We start from the raw sequence: 22,942 nt of genomic DNA on the forward strand, positions 1-22,942 counted from the left end.
CCGCGGCCATCTCCGGGTAACGTCCCCTGTGACCTCAGCTCCGGGACCCCCCGCCCCAGCATCCCCGGCCCGGGGCGGCCCGGGGCGGGGGGCGAAGGCAGCATGAGCGTTACCGTCACGCTGGCGGAGCTGGCAGACATGGCCTTCGGCACGGCCGAGGGCGGCAGCCCCCAGGTCGGCGCCCTCCGCGTCCTCCTGCGCGGCCTCCTGGAGCACCTCAACCCGCAGGAGGCCGCGGCGCAGGTCGGGGAGGACGAGAGGGGTCTCCTGGAGGCTGTGGCCGGGGGGAAGCCCCGCTCCCTCCATCAGCAGAGGCAGCCGTGGCCGGGGAGGGCAGAGGGGCAGCCGAGCTGCCCCATCGAGCCCCCCGGCACCGCGGAGCTGCCAGCCCCGGGCAGGCAAATGGTGCAGCTGAAGAAGAGGATGGAAGTGACTGAGGAGGGGATGACGAAGGTGAGAAGGCATCCTCTGGATGGTGCCCATCCTCAGCAGGGTGGCGGTCCCGCTGCTGCATCACTGCTGCTGGGCCGCTGGCTTGGCAGTCCTGCCCTACAGAGTGTCACGGCAGGGTGAGCCCCGTGCTGGATCCTGCCCTGCACAGGGTCCTGCCCTGCACGGGGTCCTGCCCTGCACGGGGTCCTGCCCTGCGCCATGTGCTGCCCTGCACAGCGTCCGGCTCGATATGGCGTCCTGTGTGGCACCCAGCCCTACAGAGTGTCCTGTCCTACACAAGCGTCCTGTCCTACACAAGCATCCTGCCCTACACGGTGTCCAGGCTTACGCCCTACACAATGTACTGCTCCGAATGGCATCCCGCCCCGCACAGTGTCCTATGCAGGGTCCTGCCCATGCAGTGAGCTGCCCCATCTTGTCTTGTACCCTACGCAGTGTCACACCAGACACAGCATCCTGCCACGCACAGCATCCAGCCCTAGGTAGTGTCCTGCCCTACACGGTGACGTGCCCGAATCATGTCTTGCCCTTGCCGTGACATCTGCTGCCGTGGGACCAGGGAGCCTGGTGAAGCACGGAGACACTTTTCTGGCTCTGGTGGCCCCAGTTCCACTTGAGACTAATTAAAGAGCAGCATTTAACACAGCCACTGGCCAAAGGTGGTTTTGGTCACTTCTCACCTGCCCCTGAGGCTCCATGAGTACTTCCTCTGAGATTTAGGTCTGTTGGGTCCCATCCTGCCCTGGCAAGGGTCCCGCGGCTGTGCCTGGGGCTGGGGTGGCTGTGGGCTGGAGCACACAGCTCCTGCTCTCCCAGCAGGGACAGCAGCATCCCCGCTGGGCTCCTCTTCTCCCTTCGCCACAGCACAGCGAGTGGCTGAGCCACAGGTGACAGCGGTGCTGCCTCGCAGACAGGCTGTCCCCACACCAAGGCAGGATCCCGTGGGAGACATTGCCACGGCACAAGTTCAAATTATTTGGCTGTTCAGGTTTAGACTCTGAGTGGGAAATGCCAACGCGTAACATCAGAGCTGTCTTTCTCGCTCGAGCCACACATTGCAGTGCAAGGATGAGTTGTGGTGGCCTTGTGCCCAGCTGTCCTCTCTGCAGGCAGCATGGGGCTGGCCCACAGCAAACCCAACACTTTTTCATCCCTTGTGAGACCGGGCAGCCCCGAGCCAGTCCCATCTCACATGTTGTGACCTTGGCTTTAAGCACAACCACAGAGCAAAGGGAAAAGGCGACAGCACTTTGCCAGGGCGAGGAAGCTGGAGCTGGGACGCTTGTCCCCTTCAAGCATCTTCCATTTCAGTTTGGGGGAGCTCCCTGGGCATGGCCATGGGCCAGCCAGATGTGGCTGATGCTGTGGCAGCTCCACTGAGTCCCAGAGACACCCCCAAACCCAGGTCTTCACTGCGTACCACTTAGCCTCCCTTCTCCCCACGTCTCCCGGAGCCCACGGGGACCCAGCATCATGGGCCAAAACCATGTTCCTCAGGTCATGGACATGATGCAGGAGATGCTTACCACCATCTGCTCCCTGAAAACCACTGTCGAGGGCTTCCAGGAGGAGCTGCAGCTCCTGAAGGACAATTTCCAGAAGGTACGTGCATGAAGCTGGGACGGTTGCTGGAGAGCTCTTGGGAGAGCGGTCGGGCTCCCCAGGGACCTGCATGGATGGCACAGGGTGACAGGGATGAGGTCCCGAGCTCAGGCTCCTTCCCACCCCAAGGCTAAGCGGGGAGATGTGGGATCTGCCCTGGAGCCCAGTGGTTTTGGGTAGACACTGCCTGAAGCCATGGAGCCCAGCCCTGGCCCAGGCTGGGTGCTGCCCATCCCTGCCTGTCCCTGCTGATGCTGATCCCCACCCTTCCCAACCCCTGCGGATGCTGAACCCCCTGACACCTCTGTTTAACAGGCTGGCCTGGAGGAGCTGCGAGAGCAGTCGGTGTGGCAGGACGAGCATGGCCACCTCCTGCAGAGCATCCTGGACCAAATGGTGAGTGGGGGGAGCCCTGGCAGAGGGGCTGGGAGCGGGCCTCTGTGGCACCGTGCACAGACACACTCAGCACCCAGCCCCTGGGACTGTCCCCAAGCTGTCCAGGGTCAGGCTTTGGCAAATCCTTATGGAAAATGCACTCAAGCCTCCCAAGGGCTGCCCTGGCAGCAGTGACCTGCCTGGGCAAGCATCTGGCCCCACAAGGCACTTCTGGCAGGGTCCATGTCACCTTCCTAGCTGTCGGAGAAAGGACATCCATCCCTGGGCACCCCAGTGTCCTGGTGGCTTCCACCAGCCACCTCCATTGCTCTTGTCCCTCCTGCAATGCCAGGAGAGCATCATCACCCTGGGACATGGCAGTGCAGACACAGCAGTGGATTATACCCTCTAGATTTTGAGGCCCCAGGGGACCTGCAGGCTTGGGGATGGTGCTGGGGGTGGTGGCAAGGTTTGGCATTGCCCTCCCCATCTTGGGGGCTGTCCAGGCTCTCCGCTCCTGGAGCAGGGCGGAAGGGCTGATTTCTCTCCCGGTCACAGGCAGAGGTGCATCAGGAGCTGAGCTCCTTCCCCTGGCATGCCGCCACGCTGTGCTGCAGATCTCTCTGCCGGGTGCCCACGGGCGAGGTGCGTGCAGGCTCCCGGGTGCCAGGCTCTCTTGCTGGGGGCTGGCAATGCCCCTTGGCTCCAGGACAGAGCCATGGGGGTCTTCCCTCTCCCCAAAATCTTGGGGGCTGTTTCATTTCAGAAGCTCTCTGGCCAGGAGCTCAGTGCTGAGCCTTCCCAGGAGCCAGCCCACAAGGCCCCATGCAGGCTGAGCTGGCTGCTGGAGCAACATGAAGCCGTGGGGACCCGTGTCAGCTGCCATGAGAGCCGGCTCCAGCAGCACAGTGAGCACTGACATCCCCACCATCCCGGGCCACTGTGCCAGGTTGTGCCAGCAGACGTTTGCCAGGACTGGTGGATGATGAGGCCACACTCAGCCATCCTGTCTGGGTCCCCAAGCTGCTGCAGCCCCCTTGTCCCTCTGCCTCACTCCCAGCCACACTGGCACGGCTGGCGGGGATGTTGTCACTGCCCTTTGTGGCACCCCTGGGTGCCTTGGTGCTGGCCATGCCCGGGGACTGGCAGCAGGGACAGGGGAGTCTCTGCAGCCATAAAGCCACCTGGATTTGGGACAGCACGGTGCTGGCGGCCTGCAGGAGCCAGCACTGCCTCGAGTAAAGCTTTGGTGTCTGTTTTCAGCCGACTCCAGGACCTTGGAGGACATGGCTGCCCAACTGGAGAAGGTGCCAGGCAAGACGAGGCACCTGCAGGACAGAGGAGAGAAGGTGCTCAGCTGCCCGGGCCTCGGAGGGGGCTGTCTGAGGGTCTGGGGGCTGCAGCCCCGCACCCCACTTGCCAGGGACACACTGGGGCATCTCTCAGGATGTCCTTGCTAGCCACTCACTGGGGCCACCCATAAGCATACCTCCCTGCCTCGCCCAGATCCTGCAGCCACCCTGTTTCTTACCCAGGGCCACATTTGTCCTCCCCAGGAGCTGGATTTCGGCAGGGAGGTGCTGGACCAGGTGGGGCAGCTGCAGGAGCAGTGCACGAGGCTGCAGGAAGCTGCGGAGCGGCTGTGGGGTGACACCAAGGACACCCAGGTGAGCACAGACCTGGGCTCAGCTCGGGAGCCGCTTGTGCCATGGTTGGCATCTGAACCAGGCTGGGTACAGGCTTGCCCAAACTTGGCGCATCCCCACTCCGAAGCAGCTCAGCGTGCCAGGATTTTGTGGCCATGCCACGCTGGTGGAGCTGGGGATGAACAATGCTGAGCGGCTCCAAGAGAGGCATAGGAGAGGGCGGGTGGCTGGGAGCACGTGGCAGGCGTGGAGCCTGCGTGGGATGCTGGAGCACCCAGCCAGGAGCAACGTGCTGCTGGAGCAGGGCTTGGGTGTTGTGAGCAAGCAAATGCATGCGGAGATGGTGGCAGGACTGGGGGTCATCAGGGGATGGCTGACACCATGACCCCCTCAGAAAGCAGACAAGGCTGTGGTGGAGACCAAAGCAAGCCAGGAGGAGCTGCAACATGCCATGGTCCAGCTGAGCGAGATGATGCAGGACCTTTTGCAGAGGATGTTCCTGCGTGACCAAGACAGGCAGAAAGCCCTGGAGAAGCTCGTCAGCAAGATGGACTCCAAGGTAGCAGTGTCACCCGGGGAGGGTGGTGGGGATGGAGGGATGCACCAGGCCAGGGAGCACATCCCTGGGTGGGGAGGGTGAGCCCTGAATCTGCCAACACCAAGAGATGACAGTTCTTGCGCCATGGCTGGCCATGTGTCCCAAGGTGTCCCCAATGTCCCTCAGGGGCAACAGCATCCCTTGAAATGGGGCTGGTGTCCCGATGAGCACCCTTGCCCTCCCTGCAGCTGGACTGTGCGGCGCTGGCTCCCCTGCAAGCACAGCTGGAGCAGGTGTGGAGGCTCACCCAGCAGTGCCTCTGCCAGGGACACTGCTGCGGTGCCAACCATGCTGCTGGCTTCAAGAGGTGGGGGCTGCTGGGTCCCATCCCATCCCATCCTATCCCACCTTATCCCCTCCTGTACTGCCCCATCCCCTCCCATGCTGTCCCATCCTGCCCTGTCCGTCCCATCCAAACTGTCTCACCCTGCCCATGGGGCGCCGGCCACCCGTGGGACCTCGCGCAGTCCCTGGGGTGCCAGCAAGGCGCTGAGCAGCCACCCCTCTGCTGCAGGCAGCTCTTTGATCCAGTGAAGTGCATCTCCTGCGACAGACCCCTAGCCATGGCCCCGGCGCCGTGAGTAGTATGCAGCCCCCCCAGGACAGACCCCCCATGCTGCACTTCCACTGGAGACCGCTGCCCGACTTTGCCTTCACATCCTCATCCGCAGGCACTTGGTGACCACGCGAAAGGCCAGCCAGCTCCTCCGGCCCCAACCAGCCAGCACCGGCAGCTCCAACTGCCCGACACGGTGAGGCTTGCCAGGTGCCACCACGTCCCTTCTCTCTCCCTTTGGGGTCCCCTCTCCCTGGGCAGGAGGGGTAACGTCGGTGCTCCCTGCCCAGGGAGAGCAAAGGGAGCGGCAGGGCCAGCCGGGGGGGGCCCGCCAGTCCTGCCAGGCCACTGTCCACCTCCAGTTCTCTCGTCACTGTCTGTCCCTGCGGAGACCCTGCAGACTTCACCTGCGAGAATGTGAGCCCCCATCCCTGTGTGTCCCTGTGCTCTGGAAACCCACCGAGCCCACCCAGACCTCCGATGGCACCGGCTGCTCTTCCCTCTAGAGAGAAGTGGATATTTTGGGCATCAACGGGGTTGTCTACAAGGGCAGGCTGAGCTCGCTGGCTGCCAACAAGACCATCACTGTGGGCAAGGACTTCCCAGGCAGGGGAGCAGCCCCAGGGCACCGCATTAGCTCCGGCCAGGCTGCGCAGCCACCTGAACCAGCATGTCCTGCTCATCCCAAAGCAACGAAGACCCCCCAGCCCTGCTCCCGGCACACCACGGAGATGCGCCACACCACCAAATACGGCAGACACTATGTGTCCCCGTACTCATGTGAGTGCCTGCCCTGGTTGTCCCCCCAGGGCCACCAGCCCAACCATGCAGGCTCAACCTGCTGCTGAGCGCTCCTGGGGGCTCTGTGCAAGGCTGTTTGTCCCTCTGCATTGCAGGTGCTGCCATGCGGACAAAAATGGGCTCCTCAGGGGGGCAGTGGCACGCTGCCACAGGTGGCAACAGGACAGCAGGCGTCTGAGCTGGCCAGAGGGCTGTGAAGTGGCCTGGGGGTCTGGGGAGGGGGCAGGCACACCAGGGCTGTGCTGCCTGGCCTTAGGGGACCGGTGGGGTGGGGGCCACGCTGCCCCGGCACCCGCTCATTGCAGTGGGGTAACACCGCAGGCCATAAAGCTGCTCCCTCCTCTGTTGCCTCTCCTGTGTGGTCCCTGGGCTTGAGGGGGCACATGGGGCGTCCTTGGGGATGTAGCAACCGGAGCCTGACACTTTTGGGCTGTGCCACGTCCCTGGGAGCTCTCTCAGTGACCAGCCAGACGTTCAGGTCTGCGGTGTGGCCCTGCATTTTCTAGTCCTGCGGCTCCTGGTGGCTCTGGGACAGTCACAAGCAGGCTCCTCTCCCCGCCACCCAGGTCTCCACACAGCTTCAACCTGTTCCACGGGCAGGTGCCTCCTTCTGAGGCCAGATCCCTTCTCCGAGTCTCCCCTGGGTGGGCTCCATGCCACACAGCCCCTGCCTCACAGACCATCCCCACGCTGGCCTGGATGTGCTCAGGCCACCGCAGTCAGGACACGAGGCCCACAGCCCCAGCTTGCTCCAGATGCCACCAGCTCAGCCCAGTCCACCTCAGTGGGGCAGGACAGAGCCACACAGTTCCGGCACAACCCTGCACAGGGAAGCTCACAAGGGCCAGCACCAGCTCCAGCCCTCGCTCCCAGCCTCCGCCGAGGCTGTACAAGAGGCAGCATGGGTGAAACCATCACTCCTACAATGTTTATTTTAGCAACACAAATAAGAGATTGAAATTAATTATTGACTTGTGAGTGCAGGGATGCAGGGGCATGGCCTCATGGGGAGAGGGCTCAGCAGCGATGGCAACCTCCAAGGGACCCGGCCCCTGTTATCCGGTGAATGGGGACAGGAGCCAGGTCACAGCAAGGCACCCAGGGCCTGTGGGTGTCACACAGGAACCCGAGGGCTCCCTGCAGCCCTGCCATCAGCCTGCCCCTGCTCCTGGTGGGGTGTCGCACCCACAGCTGATGTGGTGGGGCAGCAGGCAGGGCTGAGCTGACTTCTGCTGAGGCTGAGCCCTGGCATGCACCTGACCAAAGCCAGCTGGCAGCCACTGCACAGCTGGGACGGGGTGTTTGGAGCAGCACGCATTGGCGGAGAGGCGGCCAGCCCCAGCTCGGAGGCACGGCATGCTCAGCGCCACTCGGAGAGGGGATCCTGCAACACCTCAGGCCCAGGCCAGCCTTCCCCGCGTCCCGCCGCTGCTGCAAACGAAGCAAAGACACTGGGTTCAAAGCAGAAGAGCATGTATTGCAAGCGGCTGCGGCGCGTCCAGAGAGACTTCCAGCCGCCGGGAGAAAAGAACAGAGGGGTTAAAAACGATCCCAGTCTCTAGGGTTACACTGTGTCATGCAAACAGCCCCAGGGCAAACCCCATATCCCAGGAGGGCGAGGGGAGGGTGTGCTGCCCCCCCCCCCCCGCTCCCCATCGCCCAGCCCAGGGCTGGACAAGGGGCCAGGCACCTCCCCGGGAGCCAGCGTCCCCCAGCCCTACTCACCAGCGAGCACGGCGCATGCGGGGTGGAGGCTGCGGCCGAGCAGGAACAGTCCTTGCTCTCTCCCCGCCTTACAAAAAACAAGCCGTGTGGGGTGTCTGCCCCCCACCCAGTTGAGTGGGGCCAAGGGAGGGGAGGAAAACACTCAGGCACAACCCACTCTGCCTGGTGGGGTGGCCCAGGGGACCGTGAAGAAGGGACCTCCTCCGTAAACGTCACTCGCATGCAAACTCCGGTGTCCCAAGAGAGGAGGGGGTGCTGCCTCCCTGAGAGCCCGGCAGCGGCGGGGTCCCAGGCAGAGGCCAGCACCGGTCCCGTGTCCCACGCAGCCTCCCGCTGTCTCTGGGGAGCTCTGTTCAGCTCAAGGACAAGTAAAAACTACTTCAAACCAAACCCATGCAAGGCAGCTATTTGCTCGTGTGTCTCAGTAGCTGCCAGATGCCCTGGCAGCAGAGTTCCTCTCCTCTTTGGGGAGGGGGAAAAAAAAATATATATATATATTTATACGCAGGGGTCCCCGCCGTGTTTGCTCTCTGCTGCAGCCTCATCTCTCTGCCTCCATGGTCACGTTGGCCTTCTGTTCTGCCGTGGCCTGCTGGGAGACGGCGGCTGGCCAGCCCGCAGGCTGCGCCGGTGGGGCTGGAGTCCACATGCTCTGCTGCTGGCCGGGGGGCGAAGCCGCGGGCCAGGCGGGGTTGAAGGCCCCGTGCTGGGGCAGCGGCGGGGCCGGGGGCGGCGGGGAAGTTGCCATGGAGGCCACGGGGCTGCTGCTGTTGAAGCTCTCGGAGGCCTTGAGGCGGGAGAACATGGTGAGGGCGTCGGGGAAGTTAGGCGGCGTGGCCGGCGTGTTGGCAGGAGTGCACATCTGTGGGAAGGAGACACGGGGTCAGGTGTGGGGGGTCTCCACCTTCTGCCTCCCACCAGGGCCCAGTACAAGACCCCTCTGCCCCCACCGCTGCAGCACACGGAGCTCCCGGACCCACGCTCTGCTGATGATGCTGCCTGCAAGCAGCAGTTATTTAAGGCTCTGAAGACTGACGCTGTGGGGTGAGAGCTCCTGTCAGAGGGCCCAGAAGGGACCCCGCTGTGCCTGGCCAAGTCGGGGACCCCCTCTGCTCCACGACCTGCTGGTGCCACCTTGGCAGGCACAAAGCTCAGGCTCAGCTCCCACCCCACAGGAGACCGGGCACACTCAGGCCCCGCCAGGCACTTGCTCTGCACGCTTACACTGCACGCTCCAAATCCCCAATTGTCCCGGAGAGTCAAATGAGGCCACGGCAGCAAATCCCCAACACACATCTGCCCAGGCAGATTACGGGCTGCTCCAGGTGCCCCCAGGCGCTCTCTGCCATGTTGGGGCTGGTCAGGACCATTTGCCATGCCCAAAGCATCCTCCATTGGACCATCCCTCTCTGAGAAGCAGCCCCAACCCATTTGGGTTCCAAGGGCACTCCCGGACCTGCTGTCCCACTGGACAGGCTATGCCACCCCCGGCTGCTCTCCAGGAAAACCTTCCTTGGCAGGCAGCTCTGGCAGCACCCGGCCAGACCTCCCTGCCTGCACTCCTGGAGCTGTGAAGCAGCGAGCTGGGCATCAGCAAGAGCCCAAAGCGCCCGCCAGCTGGTGCTGTGCCCCAGGCGAGAGCTGGAGAGGTGGGAAAGCACTTACCATCTGATGGTGGTGGCTGTAGGGGATGTTTGTTTCTTGGAAAAAAGCACTTAGAGCAGTCTGGAAAAAAAAAAAAAAAAGGGGTGATGTTAACGATGTTACCACCAGCATGCAAACTGGGAATGCACCTCATCCCTGCACACAACGGCAGGGCTTTAAAAGTCCTCAAAGATGATCTAAAACAGGCCCTGGGGGGCTGGACCGTGCTCGCAGCCCCCTTGCCCGGGAAAGCACTGCGCACAGCTGCTCCCACGTCCCCAAGCAGGGACTTGCGCCTGCCGTCTGCTTGCACCGAGGCAGGAAGGGATCGCGCCTATTTGGGATCACTGTGCTCGTTGCTGAGAAGCGGCCACTGCTGGAGCAGAACCCGGCAGGCATTTCACAACTCACAGCGATGCTCCGCAACCGCTGCGTGCAGGGAGAGGAGGGAAATCAAACCCAGCAGGGGAAGCCCAGCAGGAACCGGTTAGACGCATGTCCTTAACAGGACAAAATTATGGTCACCATATCCACGCCAGGAGATCCCCAGGGCTGGGGCTGCAACAGGTAGCCCACCCCATATACCAGAGCATTTCCAATCCTGTCATAGGCGGGGTACGGTTATGACTGACATCATTTTGATTAGCTTCCAGTTCAGACCAGTAATAATCTGGTAAATGTCACATGCCACCGGCATGCGAGAGGACAAGGGCGGGTTGCAGGGAGGGAACGCCAGGGACACGGGGTGGCCAGGAGGGCAGACACCCAGCCCAGGTCTGGGAGGAGCGGAGGCAGTGGGAGCTTTGGGGGTGCGCAGGGCTGGGCTGATGCAGGACCAGTGAAGGTGAAGCTGACTCCCGTCCTGTGCCAGGCTTTAGCTGAGTTGGGCTAGAAAACAACGTTTGGATTCAGCTGTAGATCACACTTGATAGAAATGTTAGAGAATTGCTTTGGATTCAGTTCTGGCTGGAGGAAAAGCCCTCCCCATCAACCCCCGTTCAGTCCCCTCCCCAGGGGCACCCTGGCCTGCAGGTCTACAAACCGGGGCGCGAGGCACGGGGCTGCGGCCAGGTGCTGCCACACCACCCAAGACTTTGCTCCCTTTCTGCAAGCCAGTGATGGGGGTTACCCAAGCTGCTCAAAAAAAAAAAAAAAAAAAAGGCAGAAAAACATGGAAAAAGCAGAGGCAGGCTGTACCAAACTCTGTGTGACTGCAGCAGCCACAGTCCTACCACCACACACACTCCTCGTCCCAGTGCCCACAGCCACATGCTCCTGTGTCATATCCAGGGACAGGATGAACAAGAGCATGGCTTACTGGTCTGATGGAAAACTATTTTGCCCCAAAACACCCAGGCTGGCAGGCCCTGGAAAGGTGAAGGGGCTGCACTCACACCGCTGGCAAGCTGGAGCCGGCTGCTTGCAGCGGGGTTTATGGTTTCCTGGCTAAAGCGGGGTAAACTATCAGCAAGACCAGGTGGCAGCCAGGAGCGATATCTGCAAACAATAATCCAGATCTGGGTGGGGGAAGCAATTGCTGCTGTAGAGTCTGGCAGCTCCCGGACCTCGGGGGAGCATGCAATAGGCGGGCTGGTGAGGCTCTTCCCCATGAAAGCTGCATTTCTCTGTCTTCGTTTAATAACACCGAATGCTGCACCCAGCCAGGCTGCGACCACGGGCAGGACCCACTGGATTTCAGCGACAGCCACACAGCAGGATGAGGGTCTGTGGCTCCAGAGACAAGCTCTGAACAGGCCGGCACACGTCTATGAATCAAGAAAACAGCCATCGGGGACACGGACACTTCTGAGGCAGCGACACCCCCGTCACTGTGCTACCCTTCGTCCTGGGTGAGGTCCCATGTCAACACCCACAGGCCCTATTGCTCAGACAGAAAGGATCGTGATAAGAAAGGGGGGAAACAGCAAACGGGAAGCACAGGCAGAGGTGTGGGCACAGCCAGATACCATAAGCCGATTAAATATGCTCTGTGCTCCTGCTTTCCAAGTGGCCTTGTATCTGGGACTGTGCCGCTGGCAGACAGGGGCAGAGAAGGTCCCTGCTGTCCCCGTGCCCAGTGGTCCTTGCCGGCACTGGGATGAAAGCTGTGACCTGGGTGGAGGAAGCACTCCACCATCACGGGCCCCTCTGCCTGAAACGCTGAGTCTCCTCCCCTCCATCTGCCCCTTTCCAAGCATGGCAGAAGCAACCCCTCTGCCCACCATGAGACCCACCTCCTTCCAGCTGCAGGGAACAGCTGCCACCTCCCAAGGGACCCAGGACCTGCAGCAGCCCCAACCCAGGCAGGCGAGAAGCCCACATACCCATCCCCTCGGTGGTACCGGGTGCCAGGGATGCACACGTAACCAAAGCTGCTGATGCTACCTGGTCTCCAGCCAGCGTCACAAGTGCCGGGGCAATCGGTGCAAGAGCAAAGCCAATTAAGGCTCCTCTGCTTGAGAAGGAGCCTGAGCCACAGCTCAGCCCTGACCCCAGACCAAAGGCCCCATCGCCCGTGTTGCCCTGGGCGGGAGCAGGGCAGTCCCGCACCCACTGCCTGGCCACGCTCGGCAGGCAACCAGGCCACCACACCCCCCGCCGGGCGCAAAAACAGGAGCTTCACAGGAGATGGATCACAGAGATCCTACCAGGGTGCCAAGAAGTGTCTGTTGTGACCGAGTCAGAGGGAAGATGGCTGCAGGGGCCAGGTGGGGAGATGAATGCAAGGAGACTTGGGTGCTGAGCAGAACAAGCTCAGTCTGGAGGAACGGGACACCCAGCCCTGTGCAGCGGCTCAGATGGGACCCCGGATGCTGTTTGATCCCCTGCCCATTGCTGCCCAAGCTGCACTTGCACCTGCTCCCAGCTGCATGTGTGAGCCGCAGCCGCTGCCAATGCAGGGGATCGGATGCCAGCACAGGGGATCCAGCAGCAGGGAGCCCACAGTGCTAGAGCAGCCCTGGGGGGAACCCTGCCCTTGAGCCACAAAGGAAAGGGAAAGGGGCTCGATAAAACATAAATAAATCAGAAGAGGAAGTGGAAACCCAACCATGGACACAGTGGGCAGAGCCAGACACCTGCTCCTCCTCTTGTTCCCCACACACAACCTCACTACACTGAACAGAGACACTTAGCACCAGGAAAAAGGAAGGAATGGGTGTTTTTTTTAAAGCTGATATCTTCTTATCCTTCCCAAGCAGTCCCAGGGGCAATCAGGGCATAACAAAACCAATTAATACTCTCCTACCTGGGAAGGAGCCTGATGCACCGCTCAGCCCAGCCTGACATGAGGCTCTGCAAACTCTGAAACGTCTCCTTGGTAGCCTGCTGGGTTCCAGCCATGCTGGAGGTACCTGCTGCCCTCCCTGGCTTCTCCCAAAGCGCCAGCACCTGCGGCCCCGGAGGCTGAGTGCCTGCCCTCACCCAGAGATACTCCAAATCGCCTTCTTTGGCCTGTAAACCTCCCCGTCCAATCAGTCATGGCACTGCTCCAGCTGCTAGAGGGCTGGGCTGGCACGGCCATCCCTGCTGGCACCCACCACGGCTGTCCCTGGAAGCACGGCAGAGCTCACGGTGCTGCTGCGAGAGCTGCAGACTGCACCGGGCGTGCCACGAGAAAGCCCGTCCCGGGTCCCTATGAAACAGGAGTGGAGTCACAGCGAGTGGGAGAGGTGATCCACATGCTACCCACAAACTGCCCCGTTCCCCAGGGACGGAGGGGATGCAAAATAAACGGCTTCCTTGTCAAGCCCCTGAGTACGGTACAGGCTCTGATCAGCTCAGCTTGCGTTGCATCGAAGGCAGCTGTATCCCCAATGGTTTCCTGACCTCCTGCCCTGCTCGCTGTCCTGGATCACATTCCTTCCCCCTGGACAAACTCTGCGTCCGCCAGGGTCGGCAGGACACCGTGCCCAGCAAAACCTCTCTGCAGCCCCCACCGCACCGTCCCCCACCAGCCACAACGGCGCCAAAGCAGCCCCACCCCAGGAAAGTGGTCCCGAAACATCAGCATCCCACCAGCCCAAAGCCGTCCGTGTTTCACAGCAGCCTCCCTCTCCCTCCTGCTGCTGACCCGACACCCCAGGCTCCTGCTCCCTGTCTGGCTGTGACAAACAGCAAGCGGGGTGCATGCCCACGTAGGAAAGATCCTGGGCAGATGGATGCCAGGACTTCCCCAGCCAGGACAGAGGCATAGAGCTGGGAGAACCTAGCTCCTGCTATCTTGTCTAGGGATCATCTAGCTCACCTTGGCTGTTGGGAACACCTCTTCCCGCGGTGGTCTTACAGGCATGAGCAACGTCCTCAGGGTTGCTCCAACTCACACCACGCCCCTGGAGTAGCACTTTGAATCCAAGGAGACTACGAGCGAAGGCAGCGTAAATTAGCACCGAACTTGCCCGAACTCCCCCAATTTGCACTCGCTGCAGATGCAGGCCAGCCAGCAAACGGGTACCACACTAGAATAACAAAAGCCTCAGAATACCACAGGCAAGAGGTGAGAGCACGCTGGAGTCAGGAAACGACACCTCCCTGGCGTGGCTCCCCGAAGAAGGCATGCCCAGCGGCCATTTTGCAAAGGGAATTATCTGACCGTTGCACCAAAAGTGAGTGGGAACATGGTAACTGCTCATCGCAGCACGTTTGTTTACAGCCGAGCTTCCTCTGAGTCATGTGAGTGCCAAGCCGGCAGGAGACGGCTGTTTGTACTTGTGCAACTCACCAAACGGTGGCAAAGTTCTGCAAAACGCCTTTTGAAAGAGAAGTTAAACTTTTTGTCATCCGTTCCCAGCTCTTTTGCGACACGCGCGGAGGTGGTGGAAGCGGATCCCGCCCGTCCCAGAGGGCCACTGTCAAACTGTATTAGTAAACAAAACCCAGAGCACGTTACACATGCAACACATCCACCGCCAACGGCGCTCCCGTCAGCGGACCGTGGTATTAAACGGGCACGGCGGAGGGGAATGCCAGCTCGGCTTCCCACCCATCCCCACACACCCACTCGCTCCTTGGCCACGCACGGCTTGGCTTTGAACGCCTCCTGGCCTCTGATTTAGCATCTGGAAATCCTGCGACTGCCCAGCGACGAACTGCCTCCGCGCCCGATCCATCCGACAGCCGTCACGTTACAGAACAAGCCCCGAATCACGTCTAGGAGGCCCGCCAGCGGCGCTCGCACCCATCCGGGCTGCGCTGCGTGCTGAAGGAGACGTGCCCTAGCCACAGGGATGAATACAAACTGAACCTCCTGCTCTCCAGACTGACTCAGACCTCCTCCTGCATCACAAAACAGACACTTCAATTACAAAGGTGCCATTAGCGTCAAATCCATCAGCTCCAGACTAGAGAGCTGCTGGGGCTGCAGAAGGAAAAGGAAACCAAAAAAAAACCCTATTTAGAAAGAGCTTTGCTTGCTACAGCTGCCGCACTCCCCGCTTTGCTCCCTGCGCTTTAGCTCCTGGGATCTCTGGAGGAGCAGAGCACCCAGAAAGGCTGCTGGGGGAGGACACGGGGCTCCCCACCCGCCATCCAGCCCCACGCGTGGCATTAACCCTGCCGATGTCACGGAGTATCCCGCCCGCGAGCGAGAGGAAAAGGCGTCTGGAGCCAGAAAAGCTTTGACCTACAAAGTCTCCTCTCCCACGGCTGCCTGAGGACTCCCAACTCTCCGACGCGGGGTGGTGGGAAAGGCTCGGCTGGGGTTTCCCACCCCACGGCCACCCGGGATGGTGGGAGTGGGGCCGGGCCGGGGGGGAGCAGCGCTGCCCGGAGCCGGCCGTGGGGCGGGAGGAGGGCCGGGGCCCTCGCTCTGCACCCACCCGCGCCCCGTGGCTCCCCCGTTTCCCCACCCTCCGCATCCCGCGTGGGGCCCCACGCCAACGCACCGGGGCCCTGCCCACGCCGCGCACCGGCCGCCCCGCTCCCCACGCCGACGCCATGGCGGGCGGGGAGGGGGGGGGGGGCAGCGGGCCCCACGCTCACCGCGCTGCCCAAACCCACCCGCCTCCCTCCCTTCCCCACGCGTAGACCCGCCCCGAGCTCTCTCCTCCTTTCCCCCCCGCCCGGTACCGGGGCGGCGGCCTCACCTCGAACTGCCAGTGGGCCGCCTGCAGCAGCTGCTTGGCCTGGTCGGCGGCGCAGCCGGCCGCCAGCACGAACTGGTTGATCATCACCTGGTGCTTGAGCTCGTCCATGGCCCCGGCCCCCCACCACCACCGCCGCCGCCACCGCCGCGCCCAGCCCGCCGCGCCCAGCCCGCCGCGCCGCGCCGCCCCCCGCCCTCACGGCGCCGCCACCATGGCGGAGCCGGCGCGGCTCACGCCAATGTTTACTGGGCACTGACTCACGGCGCCCGGCGAACCCCGCCGACGGCCGCCAGGGGCGGGGCGGGGAGGGGCGGGGCGCGGGGGGGAGCCTCTGGGAGATGTAGTTCCCGCCCTCCCCGCCGCCGCGATGCCTTTATTCCGCCCGGACTACAACTCCCAGCAACCCCCGCTTTGTTTGCGGAGCGGCCGCCGGGCGCCGGCGCAAGTTGAGTGACGAGCCAAGCCGACCAATCGTCGACCGCGGCTTGGTAGTACCTGACCGTATATGGTCAACAAAGCCGCTGCCCCCAATTAGAGGGCGGCGGGGGCGGGACGGGGCTGGGGCGGGGCGAGTCACGTGGGCGGGCGGGGGGGGGCGCGGGCGGTGTTTACAGTCGGCCGCGTGCGGTTTCCTGTTGACGTGCGGGGCGGGGGCGCGGTAACGGCAACGGCCGCGGCGGGGCCGGCGCTGCCCTTCGGCCCCGGCGGGCGCTGGAGCCCGGCCCGCGGGTAATGTTTAACCGGGCGGCGGCTGGAGGGGTCCTCTGCAGGCCCCTGCGGTGCCCCCCGGGCCTGTGGCGGCCTATCGGGGGCCCCTTGGCTCGCAGCTGCCTCAGGCTGGAGCTGCCGCTGCCTCACTACACCTGAGGTGAGGCGGGGAACGGCGGCCCCTTGGCCCCGGGCCTGGCCCAGGGCTCCCCCGGTAGTGCTAATAAAGGATGGCCCAATCCCCCCTGCCGGCCTGCTCCCATCGCTCCCTAAGCCAGAGCACACCCCTGCACCGCGCCGACATGGCTGCCGAGAGGGAGAGCCGGCAGTGGGGAGAAAGTTCTGGAAGGTGCCGGGGGGCTCCCAGAGGCATGAAAGGATCCTTTGAGAGTGAGGCATTGCCATAGCAGATGAAAGCACGCAGCCAGGCAGGCGCTGCCGGGCCGCGGCGCCCGGGGGGGACACAATGGTGTTGCTAAGTACCAGGAAACGATAAGCAGGCACGGACACGCGGTTGAGTGGCTGGGAGGCAATAAAGCAAGGGAAAAGCGGGGTGAGACGAAGGGAACTGCTGGCTCTGCAGGGCTTGGGAAGGCCTCCGGCCTCCTCCACCTTTCCTGAGCGATTCTGGGCTCTTTCCTGCCATTTGTGTTGGGGTTTAGCCTTGCCACGAGCAATTTGTTCGCTAGCGCCTCTGACCCAGGCCGGCGTTTCGCGTATGGCTGCAGGCCGTGAGGATTAATGGCTGAAGCTCAGGCAGGTCACGCATTTGACCTGAGGGGTTTGCAGCCTCCACTGCTCAGACACGAACTGCCCCAGTATTGTCCAAATCTGCCCACCTGGTAACCGGCTTCCACATCTCCTTTAGTACCCATGCAAAGTACTCCAGGCCTCAGAGGATGCTGGGGCCGAGGGGATTCCTCCTCCTTGTGTACATGTCACTGCCCAAACTGGAGTGAGAGCGCAGCTCTACAACGGTGGCAGTGGGACACGTGAAGAGGTGACCGGTCTTATTTACAAGGTCGAGACAACCCCAAGAGAGAAGTGGCAAGAGGAGATCTGTAGCCAGCAAGGTGTAAATACAGCTGGGAAAACAAATCTCCTGAAGGATTGTTTTAATCTGAGAGAAGCAGACATTTTTACCAACTTTGCAGTCTGATTTTTGAAGGGGGAAGGGTTGGTCCCAGCCCAGCAGGGCTTTCGGGGAGGGTTGCAAGCCCTTTGGAGCAGGGCAGTGTTTAGGGAGGCAAAGTTCATGGGCTCGCCACTCCTTCTGGTGAGGAATAACTCCGCGTGTAGTCTCCAGGGCTCCTGAACCTTGTTGTTTTCCCAAGTACCCAACAAACAAAGTGAGTGACAGCACTGGGGAGGGGACAACTAAGACAAAGCAACTTGCTTCACTGGGTGATAAACCCCTGAGCAGCCGGACTTTGGATGAGCTGCTCCGGTGAGTGGAAGGTTTGCAGGCAAACATGCTTCCTTGTTTACACGGGCGTGCTCGTAGCTGCCTCCCCAGCAGAGGCGTCCAAGGAGACTCCTGAAGGGCAGGTCACGGTAGCTGGAGAGACGTGTGTGAAACGTGTCTGAAACGTGTCCAGCTTCAGAACTCCTTGTTCATCCACATTTTGCAGGAAGGAGCAATATAGTGGGTGCCAGCTGGGTCTGGGACATAGTGACACGACTTGTGGTGGCGGTGAGCGTACAAACGAGCAGTAGGAAGCCCTGAGAGCCGGCAGAGGAGGTGGGCTCACAGCTGAAGGATCCCTCCTCTATCCTGCTGCTCCTCTCCAGGTCATGCTGCAGAATGGCTCCAGGCTCACCTTTTCCTGGATGGATTTTGCCCAGCAGGAAAGATGGCCGAGCTGGAAGGCAGCACAGGAGCCAAGGCCTCCTCACCCCCCTGGGGCTCTGCAGGGCCCTGAGGGCAGGAGCCCTGGCCCGTTTTCACCCTGGTCCTCCCCAGCTTGGCTGCTCTCACTCCGCACAATGATGGCACCTGGGGTTTCAGGCTCCCTCGTACCTCCTTTGAGGGATGTCAGGGAGGGCCTCCCACCTTCGTGGCCTTCCTCCCTTTCCATCCTCAGCATGGTACAGGGCCCAGGACTGGCAGCACCACACTGGGGAGAAATACGGGCTCAGGACCCCGGAGGTGAAGGGTGAAGGTGCAAAACCCACGCCTGGTGGCACCACCAGGGTTTGCGGGGCTATCGTCGCTTCTCGCAGCCACCACGGTGCCGCAGGCTGGGGGGCTGCTGCTCCTCTGGCCCACGGGAGATGGCTGTGGTGCTGCTGGGTCTCCCCACGCGGGCAGGCAGGGCAGCCCGGCTCCCTGCCCCGCTGCCGGAGGCGAGTGGTGCAATATCCTGCCTTTGTGTGTGCCAGCGCCCGCGTCCCCTGGGCCCGGGGTAAAGGCACCGCCGTCCGCTGGAGGTGCTGCCCTTCAGCTCTGCTCCCTCCGGGCCTTGGGGTTTGGAGCGGAAGGGCTGAGCCCGTCCCTGGCACGCCGCTGCTATTGTAGTTGTCTGTCACATACGTCTCACCGAGCAGGGCCCTGGGGGAGATATTCTCCAGCAAAGGCCCCTGCCCTCCCAGATGACAATAACCACCCACAGGGGCCCGACCGCTTCCTCCGAGCTCCGGAGAGCTGCGCGGCCCGGGAGGGACCTTCCCGCTGGTGGAGGTTTTGCACGAACAAAAACCTCCCGCCGCGGCCGCTTCCCCAGGCGGCCCTGGTGCTCGGCAGTGCCAGCGCCCCGCTGCTTGCCGGGACGCTGGCTCTCCCCTTGGCTTCCCCGCTTAACCCGTACAGCGCCAGGCTCCCAGTGAGCAGCAAGGGTGGCTGCAGAAGGAAGGTGGCTGGTTCTGTCCCCAAAAAAGCTCAGAGGACAGCTTTGGGGCAGTTGTCTGCCAAGAAGGGACGGAGCCCGGGCACCTCCTTGGGCTGGGGAAGGGCAGGATGCGCTTGGTGCTCGGGACGCGGGAGGGAAGGGAGAGGGACTCTCGTCTTCTGTCCCTGCACAAATTCCCCTCCTTGCCCTGTGGCGAGCACCGCTCTGCTTTGCTCCCGTGCTTGTGGCCAGCTGGCTGCTGGTTGGCAACCAGTTCCCAGCATGGCACGAGGAGACGGAGCCGCTGAGCCTTGCTGTGCCGGGTCTGCTCCTCCACTGAGCCCCAAGTCGGCTGCTGGCGTTCAGGGTGAGGCCATGGAGGGTTATGGGTTCACCCTGCTTGGTCTGGGGTCCTGGTGGCACCGTGAGCTGTTTGTATCAGCTCGCTGCTGCCAGGGCACTGCCTGGGTGCTTGTTCCCAGCACCGAGGAGCGTCTCCGAGCTCTCCATGCAGGCAGGGAGCAGGCAGGGAGCAGGCAGGGCACGCTCTGGGGCAGCGCACACGGGTTGGGCGCTGCTTTGCCGCTCAGCAGACTCTGTTCCTCCCTCTCTGTGCAATTTCTGTCACGAGAAACTCTTGCACGGAGAGGCTGGTTGAGCAAGAGGCACCGTCGCTCCAGGTGCCAGCAGAATCCTGGGGGACGCAGCGGGCAGCGCCCAGGCATGGTTATCGCCGAGGCAGAGCCCAGGTCTCCCCCGTGCCAGGAGCAGAGTAGCCGGCTCTTGTGGTTTGCCGGTAGGACTTGGCTGTTGCTGGTTCCCTGGCTTTTCCCTGTCTTTCCCAGCCTTGTCACACCATGGGAAGCAGCAGAGCAAGGTCTGGCCCTGCTCTGTCCTCACCCCCAGCACCCGTTCCCCCTGCAGCCCGTGCCTTGTACGGCCCCACCGGCACAGAGCCACTGTGCTCGCAGTGGCCACAACTGCAAGGGTAATAACTAGCCGGAAGCACGTTTCCCTGCGGGTTTGTTTGCTTATTCCTGCCGGGCGTGTTTTAGTTTGTGTTTGCGGCCAGCGAATTCCACCCACCGCCCGCTCACTGTCACAAAATCCTCCCGTGCCGGCAGGCTTGGCTCTCTGCCGTGTCCTGCCTCCCTGCACCCCAGCCCTCTTCCCATGCCAGTCTCCTGCTCCCGAGACCAATTTAAGAGATATCGCATGTGCCGTCTCAGCTCCTTCGTGTCTCCCGGGGATCCCCAGCTCCACTGCTGGCAATTTGGCTCCCCAGTTCCTTTGCAGCCTGGGCCTGTCTGTAGTGTGTGTGTGCAGGAAGGTGCTGCTCTTAACAAGGGGAGCCTGGGGGGCTCTTCCTTTGCAAGACCTCGGTGCCAGAGGGGACAGGGCTCAGCGTTGGGACGTTGGTGGGGGCTCTTTCGTGCCTCTTCCTCCACATCATCCTCCTGGCTGTTGTATCACACATGCAAGACAGCCTTCAGTCGTTCCCTGCTCTTGTGTCTGAACTTCAGGCATCTCCGTTCGCTTTCCTGCATGGATTATCTGCGAGAGGAGGAAGCCAGGAGAGGTTTCCCCATGTGAACGGTGCATGGTCCCACAGCTGGGAAGGCCCATCATCTTCCTCTCCTGCTGGCAGCGAGCCTCAGCTGGGAGCAGGTACCACCTCTGAGAACTGACCCAGATAACAAATCCCTGTGCCAAACTTTCCGGGAGGTGTGCGGCTGCCCCGGCTGGCCCACACGGTCTGCGGGCTCCCCGCACACCCCCATCCATGCCGGTGCCGCGTCCTGGTCCCCACCAGCCAGCGGGAAGGGAGGCTGCTGGGGATGATTGCAGTGCTGCTGCACAAAGCTCTTCTGCAAAACAACGACCAGCACGTGAATCATGCCCTGGGCTGAGAAAAACCAGCCTGCTGGGGCTGAGCTGCCCGGCCGGGCACCCTTGGCATAATTCCTTCTTCCCACTTTGCCTTTGCACTTTTTGCAAGGTGCATCCCTGTGTCCCTGGGCATCCTCCTTGGGCATCCCTGTATCCCTGGGTATCCTCCCTGGGCATCCCTGTGTCTCTGTGCATCCTCCCTGTGCAGCCTTGTGTCCCTGGGCATCCTCCCTTGGCATCCCTGTGCATCCCTGTGCATCCCTGTGTCCCTGAGCATCCTTCCTGGGTATTTCTGTGTCCCTGGGCATCCTGGGGTGTCTCTGGGCATCCCCCCCTGGGCATTCCTGTGCATCCCTGTGTCTTTGGGCATCCTCCCTGGGCATCCCTGTGTTCCCGGGCATCCTCCCTGGGCGTCCCTGTGCGGGCTATGTCCCTGGGCATCCTCCCTGTGCATTCCTGGGCATCCCTGTGTCCCTGAGCATCCTCCCTGTGCATCCCTGTGTTCCTGGGCATCCTCCCCGGGTGTCCGTGTGCAGGCTATGTCCTTGGGCATCCTCCCTGTACATTCCTGGGCATCCCAGGGCATCTGTGTGTCCCTGGGCATCCTCCCTGTGCATCCCTGTGTCCCTGAGCATCCTTCCTAGGTATTTCTGTGTCCCTGGTATCCTCCCTGGGCATCCCTGTGTCCCTGGGCATCCTCCCTGGGCATTCCTGGGCATCCCTGTGTCCCCGGGCATCCTCCCCGGGCACCCCTGAGCGGGCTCCCAAGGGTTTCCCCATCCAGGGTGCATCCCCGGCCCCCCCCGGGCCCCCCCGCCGTGCCCGCTCCCCGCTGCCGCAGCTCGGGCCCGGGCCCCGCCTGGCAGCGCCCTCTGCCGGCCGGCGTCCCCCCCCCCCCGCCCCCGCCGCAGTTGGTAGGCGCCGCCGCGGTGCCTGACGGGAGTTGTAGTCTCGGGGGGGCGGACTCGCTCTCCCGGCGTGCCCCGCGCCGCCGCCGCCGCCGCCGCCGTGGGTGCGGGCCGCTCGCCGCCGCCGCCGCGCTGCTCCGCGTCCCCCCGCCGCCATGGGCTCCCTGCTCAGCCGGCGCATCGCGGGCGTGGAGGACATCGACATCCAGGCTAACTCGGCCTACCGCTACCCGCCCAAGTCCGGTGAGGGCCGCGGGGCCGCTCCCCTCAGCGCCGAGGACGGGGGAGGGGGACGGGCCTGCCCCGGGCCCGGTGCCCCCCAGGCCGCCCCGAGGGGGACAGGCGTAGGGGGGCCCCGTCCCGGGGCGGCCGAGCCGCGGGGTCCCCAGGGGAAGGGGCTGCGGGGGTGCCCGTCACTGGCCGGGGCCGAGCGGGGCCCGGGGCTGGCCCCGGCTCTGCTCGGGGCCCTGCCCGCCCGGCTTCGGGGCCTCCCGGCTGGGGAGAGCCCGTGGAGGCATCTTCTTGGGCCAAACCCGTGGTGCGAGGCCGTCTCGGTGCCCTGTTTGCCTGAAGGGTCAGGATGCAGGAGGGCCCCGTGCCCTGAATCTTAACGCTTAAGTCGTCTGCCCGTCCCACTGTCCGTGTCTGTGGCCACCCGGCTCCGCCGCTGCCCTTCGGTCCTGGCGGGTCGTGGTGGGTGAGCAAGGCTTCGCTTCTCCGCTCTGGCAATGCGAGTGCAGCAAGTCGTCGGTCCGCGGCAAGTGGGGCATCTTCCGCTGGTTCAGAGGAAGCGACGGCGGAGTTCGGTGGGGAAAATCGGACCTGGTGGAGTATAGGATGGAAAAATCCCCACGACAACCTTCTTTAACTCCTTAAAACGGCAGTGGTTCTCACCTAGGAGCTGTGGGACTGACATGGCCTACATGGGTGTTTGTTTTCCAAAGGGAGATGCTCTGAAAACTTAAGAGAGTTGTCAGCAGTGCCACTTTGGTGAAGTTGGGATGAGCTTGTGACTCACCTTGTCTTAGACTGGCTTTTGAGATTGGCCTTGTTTAACTTGTTTAAAGAGTTTTATTTATTCTTCTCATAAAACAAGTCATCAGGGAAATTTAGATGCTCTCTTCT

General features: G+C 62.7%; 3 protein-coding genes across 17 annotated transcripts in view; 2 read left to right on the plus strand and 1 right to left on the minus strand.

Moving 5' to 3' along the window:
• Positions 1 to 129: 129 nt before the first annotated feature.
• LOC148051992 (uncharacterized) lies at positions 130 to 5,997 on the plus strand. Of its 3 annotated transcripts, XR_015698705.1 has the most exons (7): positions 130 to 2,055; positions 2,371 to 2,451; positions 2,989 to 3,075; positions 3,694 to 3,779; positions 3,987 to 4,097; positions 4,471 to 4,635; positions 5,346 to 5,997. XR_015698705.1 is itself a non-coding variant. In XM_087731309.1 (6 exons), exons 1-6 carry the CDS (start codon positions 1,927 to 1,929, stop codon positions 4,538 to 4,540), a joined length of 564 nt encoding a protein of 187 aa, XP_087587435.1. In that variant the 5' UTR covers positions 130 to 1,926; the 3' UTR covers positions 4,541 to 4,823. The 3 variants fall into 3 exon arrangements, 2 of the variants coding, with proteins under 2 accessions (XP_087587435.1, XP_087587436.1); XM_087731309.1 differs by lacking the exon at positions 5,346 to 5,997 and having other exon boundaries at positions 4,471 to 4,823; XM_087731310.1 differs by lacking the exons at positions 3,694 to 3,779; positions 3,987 to 4,097; positions 4,471 to 4,635; positions 5,346 to 5,997 and adding an exon at positions 3,197 to 3,400.
• A 940-nt stretch (positions 5,998 to 6,937) lies between these two features.
• On the minus strand, positions 6,938 to 15,770 carry UBALD1 (UBA like domain containing 1). Of its 10 annotated transcripts, none has more exons than XR_015698704.1 (7): positions 14,396 to 14,667; positions 14,121 to 14,255; positions 13,647 to 13,857; positions 10,795 to 11,166; positions 9,422 to 9,481; positions 7,757 to 8,618; positions 6,938 to 7,459 (listed from the first exon to the last, which is right to left on the minus strand). XR_015698704.1 is itself a non-coding variant. In XM_087731295.1 (6 exons), the coding sequence occupies exons 3-6, from the start codon at positions 13,689 to 13,691 to the stop codon at positions 8,298 to 8,300; spliced, it is 798 nt and encodes a 265-aa protein (XP_087587421.1). In that variant the 5' UTR covers positions 13,692 to 13,857; positions 14,121 to 14,255; positions 14,400 to 14,667; the 3' UTR covers positions 6,938 to 8,297. The 10 variants fall into 10 exon arrangements, 7 of the variants coding, with proteins under 7 accessions (XP_087587421.1, XP_087587419.1, XP_087587418.1 ...); XR_015698703.1 differs by having other exon boundaries at positions 6,938 to 7,462; XR_015698702.1 differs by having other exon boundaries at positions 6,938 to 7,538.
• Positions 15,771 to 21,879: 6,109 nt separating this feature from the next.
• MGRN1 (mahogunin ring finger 1) overlaps positions 21,880 to 22,942 on the plus strand; it is a 56,969-nt gene continuing 55,906 nt past the window's right edge. For 2 of the 4 annotated variants that reach the window (XM_087733525.1, XM_087733523.1), the window contains exon 1: positions 21,882 to 22,060. In XM_087733525.1, the coding sequence (XP_087589651.1) occupies positions 21,973 to 22,060 (88 nt within the window). In that variant the 5' untranslated portion in view covers positions 21,882 to 21,972. Of the gene's footprint in view, positions 22,061 to 22,942 lie in introns of all 4 variants that reach the window. The other 2 variants (XM_087733524.1, XM_087733522.1) reach the window with 2 other exon arrangements.

The sequence above is a fragment of the Nipponia nippon genome, unplaced genomic scaffold (assembly GCF_047370975.1).
Source record: "Nipponia nippon isolate SJK-2023a ecotype South Korea unplaced genomic scaffold, ASM4737097v1 scaffold_5, whole genome shotgun sequence".
NCBI lineage: Eukaryota > Metazoa > Chordata > Aves > Pelecaniformes > Threskiornithidae > Nipponia > Nipponia nippon.